The sequence below is a fragment of the Chrysoperla carnea genome, chromosome 3, assembly GCF_905475395.1.
Source record: "Chrysoperla carnea chromosome 3, inChrCarn1.1, whole genome shotgun sequence".
Classification (NCBI taxonomy): domain Eukaryota; kingdom Metazoa; phylum Arthropoda; class Insecta; order Neuroptera; family Chrysopidae; genus Chrysoperla; species Chrysoperla carnea.
In genome coordinates, this window is record NC_058339.1 from 5,390,151 (window position 1) to 5,406,718 (window position 16,568).

General features: G+C 27.9%; 3 protein-coding genes across 3 annotated transcripts in view; all 3 read left to right on the forward strand.

Annotated features, from left to right (window-relative positions):
* The window catches only part of LOC123296799 (probable E3 ubiquitin-protein ligase NGR_a03640), a 659,126-nt gene that overhangs the window by 17,995 nt on the left and 624,563 nt on the right, over positions 1 to 16,568 (forward strand). The window lies entirely within an intron of this gene.
* Positions 2,856 to 12,485, forward strand: LOC123295003 (protein translocase subunit SecA-like). Its single transcript, XM_044876197.1, has 10 exons — positions 2,856 to 2,869; positions 3,478 to 3,722; positions 4,341 to 4,574; positions 6,564 to 6,764; positions 7,522 to 7,815; positions 8,471 to 8,869; positions 9,346 to 9,623; positions 9,683 to 10,109; positions 10,883 to 11,013; positions 12,471 to 12,485. The coding sequence occupies exons 1-10, from the start codon at positions 2,856 to 2,858 to the stop codon at positions 12,483 to 12,485; spliced, it is 2,238 nt and encodes a 745-aa protein (XP_044732132.1).
* On the forward strand, positions 12,649 to 16,557 carry LOC123295007. The gene is made up of 4 exons (XM_044876202.1): positions 12,649 to 13,421; positions 14,126 to 14,650; positions 15,239 to 15,881; positions 16,545 to 16,557. The coding sequence occupies exons 1-4, from the start codon at positions 12,683 to 12,685 to the stop codon at positions 16,555 to 16,557; spliced, it is 1,920 nt and encodes a 639-aa protein (XP_044732137.1). The 5' UTR covers positions 12,649 to 12,682.

The window sequence follows — 16,568 nt, forward strand, 5'->3', positions numbered from 1 at the left end:
ACAATTTTAAATTTGATCTAATTTAAATAATTTTTTTTAATTTCATCGCTAAAATAAAAAAAAACAGTAAGTGTATTAAATTAATAAGTTGTTTTTATTTTAATGGATACCTCGTACACTGAAAGATCATTCTTGCTCCCTCAAAACTGAGGTAATGTTAATTATCTGTTTTATGCATTCTTTTGGTTTTTACAACAATCTTCGGCTTCAAAAGAACTGTGACTGCGTTTAATTAATAAAAAAACTTACTAGAATAAAAGAAAATAATGATCGTTAAATTAACTGAGACTTTCTATCAGGGCAGATGGAAGGTTGTTATTTGAGGAGATATGGCAGTTTAATGTGAAAATTGTGTATTTTGCTTTGTCGTCGAAAAACACGATCTTAAAAGCTCGATTGCACATACTCAATCTCTTACATCCCGTGCACGCTTTTAAAATTCATATCAATTTAATAGATTTTCTCAGCGCGTCAGCCATGCGCATAAACATTATTAACCTTTTTAATTTATTATGACTCATAGCGCGTTTTGTGGTCAATAAATCATAAAATAATTTAATAAGTTTGATAGAAGACAACATATTCTGACAGCAGATTGGACCTAGTTCTTCTGGTTGCTTTAATAGTCAATTTAATCCTAAAAGGTAAGATTACTAACATTTTGTATTTAAGACACTTTTTCGAAAATTATTAGCTTTCGGAGGAAACTCCTACATATCTTGGGAGTGATTTTTTGAACAGTTTCCCTTAAGAGTTGTCTGTTCAAAATGGTCTGAAATGTATTACGAAAAAAATAATTTGTTCAATTCGAAAATGGCAATACTTATGAAAAAAGGTGTAGAGACACTTTTGTGGTAGAGAATCGGATTATCTATAATTATTGTCTGAACTATTTTTGCTGTGAAACTCATCGTTTTGCCGAAAAACGCGAAAAGCCTATTTTTTGCAAACTTCCCCCCTCAATAAAATTTTTTTGCACAAGGGGGATTGATGGGGACTTTTCACAATTCATTTATAATACATAGTATTCTGAACATTCACACCAATTTTTAGCTCTATAGGAATTTTTGTAACCTTACTTATATTTTATGGACTAATTTGACTGAATAAAAATCTGTAGAATATTTTTACAGATTCTTAATTTTTTTATCGAGAAACAAATAACTTTTATCAGAAAATTTAAAAAAAAAAAAAAAGAAATTAATATGGGAATCCCCGAATCACAAAAGGACACCTGTACAATGCGTTAATGATGAAATATATTATATCAGGCATGCGTGTAATCGTGTAGGTATGTAATTTTGAACATATTTAAGTACCTAGGTACTAAAGTTACAACCAACCATATTTTATTTATAATTACAACTGAATACATGTTTGTCGTTAGTACGTACGCCATATTTATTGTGTATTGTATATGTATGAGCTTGTGCATTTAGTGTTTGTGTTTATCATAGAAAATATTACCAAAGTGTTAATCTTTATCACATTTTTAAATATTAAAAGTATAGTGATAGTGACCATTAATAAAAGGTAATAATTACACAAAATTATATTCTTAAATCTTATCTTAAGTTTCTATTGTTTTATTCAGAGCCAATGATAGATTGGTTAATTAAGGACGTTACCAAAAAAATGAATGTATGAAAATATTTCAGAATTATGGTTCAAGTTTTGACGGTAGCTTCGGTTAGAACTAGGGAAAATTAAGAGTAAAATTTTTTGATAAATACCTACTATAGTTTTAGAAATATTGATGGGTAACGATTAAAAGAAAATGACTTATAGAAGAAATAACGCACGAATGCAATTCATTTCATCACTTTAAATGTATTTTAATGGAAAATCGAATCCCGCTTGTTATACCTAATTTTCTTTTTGAAAAATATTTGTAATACTTCTTGAATATTAGTTTTCCAAATTAATCTTTTTAAAAATTAGCATACATTTAAAAAAATTTCAGGATTTACATGTTAAAAATTGTTTATAAAGGACATTAATGAAAATGGCTACACACGATTTAAATGATTCTAAGAAAACGTGATTTTTTGGGAACGCCCTTGGAAATGAGCCTACAAAAGTACTATAAGTAGTGTATCATAAAAAAAAAAATATAACCAAAGTGTCACATCACATCCACGAACCGTCTTGTATTTTCCAAATGTGTTTTATTTATTGAGGTGTTAATAGATTTTCTTTGAAAGATCAAGTACCCTAAAAACCTAGAATACTTAACAACAAAAATAAAGACGTCGATACAAAAAAAAAATCCCTCTTTTAAAAAAGATGCAAATTGGGAATAATAATAATTCGCAATGTATATATGTACTTATGGCACTCGGGTTTTACTTTTGAAAATCAAAAAAAAATTTTGAGTACGATTCAAGGAGTTAAAATTATTAATATTGATAATTTTCACAGTTCAATTCACAAAAAGCTGGTTTTATAAAGAACGTTATAAGGAACTTGGAATTAAAATTATCAATATTGATAATTTTAATATTTTTTAAATTTGTGACTCATAAAAAAGCTCAATCAATTCATTTTTATTTCTATTATTTTTTCTATCATTATAACCTTGCATTTTTATACCATGTATATATGAAATATACCAAGGTATATTAATTTTAGTCCCAAGTTTGTAACGCTTAAAAATATTGATGCTAAGCAAAAAATTTTGGTATAGGTGTTCATAAAATCACCTAATTAGTCCATTTTCGGTTGTTTGTCTGTCGTCTGTCCGTCTTTCATCACGATTACTCAAATAAACGAAAAGAGATATAAAGTTGAAATTTTCATAGCGTACTGAGGACGTAAAAAGTGAGGTCAAGTTCGTAAATGAACAATATAGGACAATGCGGAAAATTTGGTATTCATCACAATTTGCCCCTTGCTAATTTTGAATACTAAAATAATTAATCAAACAAGCATTTTTGACGTGCGATTATTAAAATAAAAAATGAGAATTTTTTGAATTTTAGTATCCGGAATTCGGCCCTATATTAGTTTACTATCCGATATCCGACCGAATAGTGAAAACAGGCCGGATACCGGATATCCGTTTTATCTCTAATTATCACCGTCACATGCCTTTTAGCCACAGGAAATGAACTAATATCCAAATTTCGGAATAATTGTTAAAAATTTGTATCTATGTGTTTTTAGAAAAATGGATGTACTTCATCTAGCAAGAATAAAGGACGCTATAGATCCTAGTGCAATAGACATAAACATTACACCAGAAATAATTGGTGAATTGAAACAATCAAAAATAATTTTTAGTAATGATTTAATGGAAAATGTTGGAAAAACTCTTTTAAAAGCAAATAATTATAACTATGAATATTTAAGTGTGTGCGAGTCATGGAATCCCAAAATTTTAATCATAGATAATGATTATAAAATAGTATTTTTAAAATCTTCCAATGAAAATAAAATTTTTTGGTCTGTTATCATATTAATTAAAATTAATGATAGCAAATTTTGTTATTGTAACAATGAAAAGGTATCCAAAAAAAAAATCGCAACACATATCAAAAATAATTGTCCGTTGTTCGGTGAAAATGGTTTGCATGCATTGATATCTTTATATAAAATTATATTGAAAAATACAACGAAAACAGCATCGATTAAGCAACCTTATAAAAAAATTGTAAACAAAATCACTGAAATTGATGAGAAAATTGAGAATCTAAATGAAGGTGATTATCAACAAATTAAAGGTACGTTATAAAACAACTGTATCTGCTTTAAATAGGGTATTATCGTTTGTCAAAAATAAATCATGAAATTTGAAAAAAGTTAAAATTTATGTAAAAATATACTTAAATATTATGATTTCGAGTCATAAAAGCACTTTTTTCTTTTAAAATATTAAAATTAAAAATCGTAACTTTTAAACTGTATATCACGTGATCTAAAACGCGGATAAGCTCTGCTGTGATGTCATAACGGTATGAGTCATAGACCATCAATTAGTTCAGTGTAGACTGCTGGGTATAATATATCCGTGGATAATAAGTATTTTTATTTATTATAATCAGATGTCTATGAATATATCTGTCAAAGTTATTTTTGTTATTTCGCATAGTGATACCCATATTACGTCATCAAATTGGATGCCCACGTTTTTGATAGTTTAAAAAAGGTTTAAAATTTAATTTAAGTTTTTGGGAAGAAAGCGTGTGTTTTTTTCCGAAATAAATTTTTAGTAGCTTTTTATTAGCAAAATCAAAATTTACTTTTTAATTTAAATTTAATTTAAGTACTTTTTTAAAAATAGTGGAATACCCTATTCCTAACTTCCCTTTTAATTTTATCACTTGTTTTCTTATCGTTAGATATAATTTTGAAAAAATTACATCAGGAAATGAATTCAACCATTCATCAGAAGGTAAACTTTGTATCTTATAACAAAGAATTCGTTAAAGAATATGAAGAATTGGTGAAAATTGCCTTAGAATTTCAATTAATTGAAAATTTTAATAAACAATATAAAGAAAAGTTAATGGAACCAGGATTAAAAGATAAATTTCTTGATAGTTTAAAAAAAGTTCAAAATCTATTAAAGAACAGCAATGAAGAAAAATTTAAATACTTATTTTCAATTGAGCAAAAATTTCCAAAAGAAATGAAATGTATCAAAACAGTTTTCAATATTATTAATAATTATAACGACAAAGACAAAAAGAACAAAAAAATTACCGAGATATGCGATCAATTATTTACTGAGTTAACTGTGATTGAAGTAAAAAAATACTTTGAAGACATACCAGCAGCAACAGAAGACGCAGGTTCATCTTCAAATACAAACGATAACGTCATTAATAATGTATCAATAATAAATAAACCGAATATACAGGTAACTATGGAAATAAAACAATGCGGGGGGGGGGGGGCTTGGTTGTTTGTATGCGTGTATAAAAAATTAATAGTGCTGGTCGTAATATAACGCACAAGTACCACTCTTAGACCATTCGACTGTACTCGCCTGAAACTTACTAGAGTACAGTTGAGAAGAGTGGTGGGACTATCAATTAAATTATCACCGTCATATTATGAGAATCTCTGATGATCTCACTTGTAGGACCTGTATGAAGGACGATGAAACCTCCGTACATGTTATATTATTTCCACCTGCCGAAATCTGCAGGTCGTCAAGTTCAGAATGTTTAAAATTTTAAAACGAAATTTTTTCCATTTATCCAGTCAATTTACACTTTGAAGGTAACAAAAATTCCCATAGAGCTAAAAATTGGTATGAATGTTCAGAATTATACTATTATAAATGAATTGTGAAAAGTCCCCATCAATCCCCCTTGTGCAAAAAAATTTTATTGAGGGGCGAAGTTTGCAAAAATAGGTTTTTCGCGTTTTTCAGCAAAACGGTGAGTTTAACAGCAAAAATAGTTCAAACAAAAATTGTAGATCATTCGATTTGCTACAAAATATGCCTCTGCACCTTTTTTCATAAGCGCTGCCATTTTCGTGATATATGCACGTTTATATACATTTTTGAACCGTTATACGAGTAAAAATATGAGTCCCTATATCTTATACATACAAATTTTAAAATTCAACGTCTAGAACTCCCGTCCCTATTTTTATTTAGTAGCATGGCCTGAGTAACATCTGTATTCAATTCAATTGTCAGCGTGGTGATGTTCGTATACCTGCCTCGTTTCAAAAGTCTCATACTCCACAAAATACTGTTAGTCGTAAGTATTGAAAGAGGTGGTGAATTTTCGAAGTACCTGAAAGACCAGACATCTGTAAAAATTCATGTGCAGTGTCGAACAAATTTTATACTCGAAAGAGTAGCATTGATGCTGTGAAAAGACAGCCGCCAAGAAGAAGAAGTTAGTTCATCAAAAATAAGTCCTCATATTTTTACTCGTTTAACGATTCAAAAATGTACTACAAAAAAAATAATTTTTTCAATTCTTTGAACCGCTATATCACGAAAATGGTAATACTTATGAAAAGAGGTGTAGAGACACTTTTGGTAGAGAATCGGATTATCTATAATTTTTGTCTGAACTATTTTTGCTGTGAAACTCATCGTTTTGCTGAAAAACGCGAAAAGCCTATTTTTGCAAACTTCCCCCCTCAATAAAATTTTTTGCACAAGTGAGATTGATGGGGACTTTTCACAATTCATTTATAATAGTATTCTGAAAATTTATACCAATTTTAAGCTCTATGGGAATTTTTGTAACCTTACTTATATTTCATGGACTAATTTGACTGGATAACATTTGCGTTTTTCTTATATGTCTCTACGAGATGAATGGTAAACTCTTATCTAGGAAAATGTTTTTTTTTTAATTATCGTAGGTTGCTTTGTTACCGCTCGCGTACGGCTTTAATTAACTCAGTAAATTGTTATTTTCATTTACAATTTTTTTTTTGTTTATTATAACAGGTTGAAATTGATTGTAATGTGAAGAATTTGGAGAATTTAATTCATGAAATTGAAGAATATGAAATAAATAAAAATTATAAATTGTGTAAAAATAATAAATTAAAATCAAAATATTCAAAATTTGAAAAAAAATGGAAAGGATGGGAAAAAAAAGAGATATATGATATTAAAGTATGGCTTAAAGATTTAGAGCGCAGATTAAGGATATTGGATGATCCCCCAAGTTATTATGAAGCTTTAGCAGTTGTAAACAGAGCATTTGAATTATGTATTGGACATACACTACGTTTACCACAAATATTAGCATTAATATTATTTAATCAAAAATCACCAGATTCTGGTTAGTACAAATTTTTTTTAATTCTTCGTTAGTACTCAACTAAAGTGTCAAAGGAAATCACCGCATACCATTTTTTACGATCCTAGCCCCAAGAGTTTGGACTGTGTGTTGATATGTCAAGTCAGTCAGTTTTCTTTTATATACCATACATAGAAACATAGCATTTTCCCACCAGCGCTTCACTGGACAGGTGCAGATTAGGTTCTTTAAAACAATTTTAGTTTTATGATTACTAATATTTATTTTTATGAACAGAAAAATTCGATGCCAATTTAAATACTAAAAATATTAATTTTAACATATTTGTCCGTCAGAGGAAAGAAAAAAATTTAAAAATTAGTATTTGTATATCAAAGATTCATTCTATGATATTTTATACTATGTTTCCTTTAGAAACCAGACAAAAATTTTCCAAGTTTTTATCTTAAATTGTTTTTTTGATAAAAAATAAAAAATAGTTTCATATTTTCGATTTATAAAGAAGAATTCCTAACATACTGCTGGTGAGAAGAATAATTAAAATTCTCTTTTGTAAATATTATAAACCACATAAATTAAATGCAAAATAAGAAAATTTACAAGTATAGTTACCTCTATTCGGAGACACACTGTATATTATATATTTAGATAACGTATTCCGGTGATAAAAAATCCACCCGGAAATTGTCAATAATTTTAATTATAAATCATTAACATGATTAATTGTAATTTAAAATAAATAAATAATAACCTTTCCTTAATTCTTATTTTTTATCAGGATTATTATGTCAAATACAGACTGGCGAAGGGAAAACATTCGTAATTGCAGCCATAGCTATTTTAAAAATATTATTAGACGGTGTGAAAACAATTGATATAATTACAAGCAACAATGTGTTGGCAAGAGACGCTGTATCTGTAACCAAAAATTTATATCAATTATTTGATATCACAGTTGACATCAATACAGAATTAAAAAGTGATCAAAAAGCTTGTTATAATGCAAATGTTGTGTATGGTTCTATGTCAAGTTTCCAATTTGATTTTCTTAATCATGATTTTAATGGATTAGGTATGTTATCAAAACTAAAATTGTAGATTACAGCAACGGAGAGAGATAAACCTACGAGAGAGAATTTCAATACCAAGTAATTAATGGTTCTATTTGCTAGGCTATGAAATTTTCAAAAAAAATAAAAGGGAAGAAAATTATCCTGTTTTAGAAAAATGTAAAATGATTACCGTTATGGGTGATTCCATATGTCTGCGTAATGGATCATCCGCGTACCTGATATTATTTATAATGTGTCCATTAACTTTAATGTCTCCATACATGCACTACCACCCATAGATCCCCATGTTATGAAGGAGACAGTTCAATCGACAGTGTTCTGTTCTGCCTCAGGTGACTTTTAAACGAGCACAGTCGTATGACCTAACTGTGACAGACAGTTCAATCGACAGTGTTCGGTTCTGTCTCTAGTGTCTTTTAAACGAGCACAGTCGTATGACCTAACTGTGACAGACAGTTCAATCGACAGTGTTCTGTTCTGCCTCTAGTGACTTTTAAACGAGCACAGTCGTATGACCTAACTGTAGCTATACATAGTTTGGCCTGACGCATGCCCTGCGCAAAGACCCAGTAATCAAGATTTAAAACAAATAATTGTACACTATCATTTTATTGTAAAGAAGGGAATGTCTATTCAATTTAAATTGAATTTCAGGGACTCGCTTGGGTAGAAAATTCGAATATGTAATACTAGACGAAGTAGATAACATGTTAATTGATAATGGTGGTAATATTGTGAAATTAGCTGAAGTATTTCCTGGCATGGAAAATTTAATTTACATATACATTGAAATCTGGAATGATTTAAATATATTTGGAAAAACATTTGATACAAATAGCACAGCTGATGAAGATCAAATCGAAAGTAAAATAGATGAATGGAGGAAAATAATTCAGGGTAAAATTGAAAATAATATGGAATCATTTTTAATTCCATTACATTTAATGGAATATGTAAAAAATGTACTTCCAAAATGGATTGATAATGCAATTTATGCTAAATATGATTGTATTGAAAATATAAATTACATAATACAAACAGAAAGCGCAAAAGGTAAGTAAAAATATAACAGTTTTCATTACTTGTTCTGTGAGTTATCTTTCAAGGAGTTATCATTGTAACGACACGTACTATTAATATAATGTTATGGATGGGAATATAAGTCTATTAATCGAATGTAATAGGGTATTATCGTTAGTCAAAAATAAATCATGAAAAAAGTTAAAATTTATGTAAAAATATACTTTAATATTCTGATTTCGAGTCATTAAAGTACATTTTTCTTTTAATATATTAAAATTAGAAATCATACTTATTTGTGTTATTTCGTATATTGATACCCATTAATTTGCAAACTAAGCGCAAATGGTATAGTATGTATTATATGGGAATATCAGTTATTTATGTGTGACATGTGTGTATGTGTAATATGAGTCATCAACACTGTCTATACATGGTATTTCAACAATTAACTCAGTCAATTGTTTGTTTTGACTTTGTAATTAAACTGTATTTTATTAATGACGTAGGTGGTGAACAAATAATTGTACCGGTTGATTATACAAACACTGGCGTAACTTTAAAAAATACAATGTGGTCACATGGTCTACATCAATTTTTACAATTAAAACATAATTTACAAGTTCATGCGGAAAATATGACAAGTTGTTGTATATCAAATTATGCGTACATACGAAAATATGGCACTAATTTAATTGGTTTAACTGGCACTATTGGTGGAGAGGGGGAACAAGATTTACTCAAAGCTATTTATAAAGTTGATTTTATATCGCTGCCAACATTTAAGGTAAGAATCATTAACAGGGTATTTAAAATTAAATAAAAGTATATTTAAATATATTTCAGGTAAAACAATTTGAAAAGTATCCAGAAATAATTGTACCCGACATAGAATGGCTTGATAAAATAACCGAACTATGCTTGTTTATGTTGTTACAAAAGCGTGCTGTGTTAGTTGTATGTTTAACAATCGCTGATGCTAACGATGTTTATAACGAATTAATTCAATTAAAATCAACATACATCGATCTAAATCCAACAATTCATAAATATCTAAGTGAGAATGAAAGTCACGTAACAGATGAATTTATTGATTCTGGTACAATTATTGTTGCAACAAATATTGCTGGACGTGGTACAGATTTTAAAACAACCAAACAATTAGAAGATCATGGTGGGTTACATATATGTGTTACGTTCTGTCCAGAAAGTAAACGGGTTCAAGATCAAGTCTTTTATCGTACTTCACGACAAGGAAATAAAGGTTCAGCAGGTAAGATGAAAACAAATTTATCTTGTTGCATACCTTCTTGATATTTTGTATTGAGTCATAATTGTTAATTGCGAGTAACTTTTATTAGTAACATTTCGCCAACTTATAAAAAAGAAGAGTAGTTTACCAAAAATAAAAATAGTGATTCCAAATTTTTGGCTACCCTGTACATTATTAAGAATATTCCTACATACTTTTCAAAATAAGCAAATCTTCTTATAAAGAATGACTTTTTTTCTTAAAATGCAAAATAATAAAATTTGCAAGTATAGGTACCTCTATCCGGGGGGACACACTGTATAATTATTAATTTACATTTACAGGTTTAATATTATCAAAGAATCAAATCGCTAATATTATGAAAAATAAGGAAAATTATAAAATTGAAGAAATTTATAAACAAATTCATGACAAAGAACAATATTACATGGAGTATTTAAAAACATTTAAATCCAAAGAATTATATTTTGAAGATTGTTTATTTAATTTATTTTCAAATTTATACAAACAAGCACGTACAAATAAATTAAATGTATTTTCACGTAAAGATCTTAAAGAATATTGGGCGTTTTGGTTTGAAAATCAAGAATTGGCAACTGAAGATATTATATTCAAAAAATTTGAAGATATTGAAAATGAAGCGAAACAATTATTTAAATCATTTGAAAATGATGAAAAAGTTGAAGAAATTTTAAAAAATCACATCAAACATAATCCATATTATGATATACATCGAGCGCATTCTTATATATCTCAACAAAATTTAATAAAAGCCGAAGAATGCTTAAATAATTCATTAGAAATGTCTAAAGATACATTAAGTGAAGCACATTATTTGTTATCAGAGATTGCAATGGAACGTGGTGGTGTTTTAATGACACGAATCAAAAATATTCTAAAAACTGTTGGTAAGTAAAAGAAAATCAATTAAATTACTCCCTCCAATCATCTTAAGGTTTCACCTCAAAATCTAACGGAATAAGCTTTGTACAAAAATTTATTTTGATAGTACAATAGGGTATTATCGTTAGTCAAAAATAAATCATGAAATTTGAAAAAAGTTAAAATTTATGTAAAATATTACTTAAATATTCTGATTTCGAGTCTTAAAAGCACATTTTTCTTTTAAAAAATTAAAATTAAAAATCGTAATTTTTAAAATGTATATCACGTGACCTAAAACGCGGATAAGCCCTGCTGTGATGTCATAGCGGTATGAGTCATAGACCATCAGTTAGTTCAGTGTAGACAGCTGGGTATAATGTATACATAGATAATAAGTATTTATTTTTATATTACGTCATCAAATTGGATGCCCACGTTTTTGACAGTTTAAAAAAGGTTTAAATTTTATTTAAGTTTTTGGCGAGAAAGCGTGTGTTTTTTTCCGAAATAAATTTTTAGTAGCTTTTTATTAGCAAAATCAACATTTTGAAGTACTTTTTTAAAAATAGTGGAATACCCTATTCTTAACTTCCCTTTTAATTTTATCACCTGTTTTCTTATCGTTAGATATAATTTTGAAAAAATTACATCAGGAAATGAATTCAACCATTCATCAGAAGGTAAACTTTGTATCTGATAAGAAAGAATTTATAATTATAAGTTATTAAATAATTATTTAAGTAGTATTTAATGAATAATTAAAGAAAAAACCGTATAATAGACAGGGTCAATCATGGATCCCAATCTATTATGCGGTTTTTTTCCTTAATAGGGAATATTCATGAAATTTAAATTTGGTTCAAATATTTTTCTTCTGTAACTTTAATGACTGGACATTTCAACTAAACCATTATTTTAGTAATTAATATCATTTTAATTACTTAAAATTAATTAATAAAAGTACAAATTCAGTGAGGGCATTTAAAAATTTATAAAACGGAATTCCAATTTTTATTTGGACATGACATCATAGTACGAGCTTGTTAAATTTGTTGACGTATGATATTTCATTAAATTATATTATTCTACGGCTTTTTATTAGAAAACTTAATAATAACGAGTGTAAATTCTGTGTTGTAAATTCATTTTTTAAAGTGTAAATTATACATTGAACTGTCACCAATTGACAGATCACGTACTTATACGTCATCAACAGAGAGCGCCACAAAACTACGTTTAAATATCTCAAAATTATAATGTATTATATATATTTGTTTACACTTAATTACAACATTTTTAAACAGCATTTATATTTTTTACTTTGTTATAACGATGTAAACAATGAATATAAAAAAAATACATGAATATTCCCTATTCCCTTATTTTTATAAATATTGGCCCAGCATTGAAGTAGGATGTTTAAAAAAATACTGAATCTTTCATGAAGATCTCATTAAATATTTTTTTTCAACACAGGTATTGGATATTTAATTCAAACGAACGAGAATCTGAAGGATTATAAGAAAAATTGTATGGAACATCTTGAAAAAGCACGCACCATATTAATTAAAGAAATTCAATTTATTGAAAATTATTTGATTTGTGATGAATTTTATAAAATTTTTAATGGTTCACTCGATAAAAATTTGTTTATCAAACATTTAAACAGTAAATTAATTTGTTTAAAAATGTATCATGAAAACATTAATCAGATTTATGAGACAATTCGAAATAATTTTAATAAAGAATTGATAATCAATGCAAAACTTGATGATGTCAATCAGATTCATGAAACAATTCAAAAAAATGATGATAATTTAATTATCGCTAGGAAACACGATGATATTAATCAGATGCAAGATACAACTCAAAAATATTTAATCATCAAGATGAAACATGATCATAATAGTCTGATTCAAGAAAATACTGATACAGATTTGATTATCTCAATGAAACATTACGATTTTAATCAGATTTATGAGACAATTCGAAATAATTTTAATAAAGAATTGATAATCAATGCAAAACTTGATGATGTTAATCAGATTCATGAACCATTTCAAAACAGTTTTGATAAAGGTTTGATTGTAATTATTATTGGTGATGATTTAAAACAAATTTCTGGTACAATTCAAATAAATGGTGATAAAAAGTTGATAATCATCATGAAATATGATGATATTAATTATATTAATGATATAATTCAAAAAAATGTTGAGAAAGATTTAAAAATGATTATGAAATATAATGATAATGAAATGGAATGTGAACTTAGATCTAAACAACAATTTATTACAAAAGATGCAACAAAGAATTTAAAAATACGTGGATTCATTGGTTTATATGAGGTTGGCGAAATTCAATGTACTTCTACTGAAATTATGGCTGCATCTGCTACACAAATTGTATTAGGAGTTGCTGTTTTTGGTGAGACATAATTAAGCGTAATAAATTTCGATTTTTGCCCCAATTTCCTAGATCAGTTTTTTTGTATTTTTATACCATGTATATATGAAATATACATAGTAAATTAAGTTTAGTCCCAAGTTTGTAACGCTTAAAAATATTGATGCTACAAAAAAAGTTTTGGTTTAGTTGTTCACAGAATCACCTAATTAGTCCATTTCCGTATGTCTGTCTGTCGTCTGTCGTCTGTCCGTCTGTCATCACGATTACTCAAAAACGAAAAGAGATATCAAGCTGAAATTTTTATAGAGTGCTTAAGACGTTAAAAGTGCTTATACGTATTTTCGACTACCAAATAGTCATCATCAGTAAGAATTAGCTAGTGATTACTCTTATTATGAATGTTACTCTTTGCTAATTTGGTGGCGGACTGCACACTGATATGTTCGTGTTCTTAGACACACGAAAGTATCATTGTGCAGTCCGCCACCAAATTAGCAAAGAGTAACATTCATAATAAGAGTAATCACTAACTAATTCTTACTGATGATGACTACTTGGTAGTCGAAAATACGTATTTTAAAAATACAAAAAATTGATCTAGGAAATTGGGGCAAAAAACGAAATTTATTACATATAAAATTTTCAGCAATTCTGAAATGGCTCACTAAAACTACGTTTAACCGCAGACCTAAATAATTTGAAACAAAATTTTTATTTTGTAGGTTTGGGTTCTTTCTTTCCAATTGTTATGCCATTCGCTCAAATGATTTCTGTAACTTTATTATCAGAAGGTATTTTGGATATCGTTGTATGGTTAATTGGCGGTAAACTTGCATTAGATTGGAACTATTTTAAATCAAAATTAATAGCTATCGGTGTAACAGCTATTTCGATGGGACTTTTTGCACTTAGTGGATTTATAAATAAATTAATAACAAAAGCACGCTCTCTCTTAAGTTATGTAAACCAGTCATTAAAAATGTTGGGAAATTTTGACAGTATAATCAATTGTGTTGAAGAATTTTTAATAAAATCGAAATCGCTCATTAATATGGCAAACAACATTTATTTACCAAATTATGTTGCATCAAAACCACTATTGAGTGTACTTTGGCAGGCAACTGATCGAGTTTTACGAAAACCAATTATATCAAATATAATTGATATCAAATATCAACAACTTTTCATTGAAAAATGGAAAAATATATATGAAACTATCAGATTATGGGTAGACAAAGAATTTTTTGGTATGTATACATATAAAGGATATACAGAGTGTCTTTTTAACCGACTTCAAACAAAAAAGGAGGAGGTTATCAATTCAACTGTATTTTTTTTAAATTTTTTTTGTATATTTGTTACCTCAGAACTTTCGACTGGTTGAACCGATTTTGATGATTCTCTATCTATTTGAAAGCTAGTGCTTCCCGTGTGGTCCCATTTCATTTTGGTCTAGTTCTGATAACGACATTCATGAGAAAATCATAAAAATCTTAAATTTGCATTAAGTATGCACGACAAGAGTCCGAATAACTCAATATCACGCCAACTGATTTCGATGATTCTTTTTTTAGTGATAAATTAGTTAATGCACTTTAAGTTCACTAAAAATCACAAAATAAAAAAAAACTTTTATCAAAAAGAAAACCGACTTCAAAAGAAAAACTTTTCCAAAACAAATTAATATGCACTAAAAAGTAAAAAAATTGATAAAACATAAATTAATTAAAAAATTTTTTAAGCCACGCCTTCAGATCACTTATCAATAGAATTTTTGCCGGTAATCGCATATATTTTCTCCGCTAATTAATAATTTGTGTTTTTTTTCATTTTAGGTAAATTAAATGCTAATATTCTACTGATTTTGAATAGTAGAAAAGGGTATGACATATTTTTGAGTAAACTTGAATCAATGAATATTTCTAAAAATATTGATAAAAATGATTTAAAGCTAATGGCTCAAAAATTTATTATTCATACTAATTTGGATACTGCTATGTGGTTTGCAGCATTCCTAGCTATGATTGATAAAATTTATTCTATTATTGTTAAAATATTTGTACCATTTTTAAATCAATTGAAAAAAGAAATTGAGGATGCATTTAAAAATATCATAGGCGATAAGAAAGAAACGGGTGGCCATGATCCAGATTATTTAAACGATTCACAAATAAAAATTACTGAAAAAATATCTAAAATGTTATACGATCTAATTAATTATCATACGATTAAAAATTCACGAAAACATGATAATAATGATACATCTGATAAAGACGATAAGGAAGAAATAGAACGTATTTTGAATCAAACTGATCCATATGTTGTATTGAATTTAAATCAACAGCAGATTGTAACTATTGCAGATCTTAACAAAACTTTTGCTGCATTATCATTAAAATATCGGCCTAATAATATTGATAAAGAATTATCTGATGTTTTCCAAAAAATACAATGGGCATATACTGAAATTAAAAAACAGTTACAATAATTAAAGAAAATATTTTTATCAAAAGTAAAAGTTTTTCTTGACTATTAAATTCCTCTTCAAATCCAAACATCCCTATTCTTCCTTTTTTATATGTGGAACTATAAAATGTTTCAATGATTCCAAAATATTAGGCTAAACTAGCTTACTAGCAGAGCAGAGTAATATAGAGCAAAAACATCTAAGCAAGAAGGTCCTTTGTAGTTTTGTGTCCAATGTATTCGGAATAGGGCTTCGTTAATTACCGTTTGTAATTACAAGAATATCTCAATTTAAATCTAAAAAAAAAATCATATTATAAAATATTTTTTATTTTCGTTTGTAGAACTTTTTCTGAATAAATGACGTTAAAAAAGAAAATGTCTTTCAGGGAGCGTTACAATATCTTGATCTCTGCTGTTTGAAACAAAAAAGCTTATTAAAAGAGGGCTTTTTTTAATCCAAGCGCTATGCATGTTTGTCTGTCTGTCTGTGGCATCGTAGTGCCCAAACGGATGAACCGATTTTGATTTTTTTGTTTCGTTTGAAAGGTAATATAATGGCGAATGTTCTTAGATATGTTTGAACTGTGAGTTTAGGGTTTCGTACCCGAAAAATTGTCGGGGGTTTTTTAAATTTTGTAAATTTCACTTCTATTGGTATTTAATGTATTCTAGGATAAACCCATAGATAGATCTCTA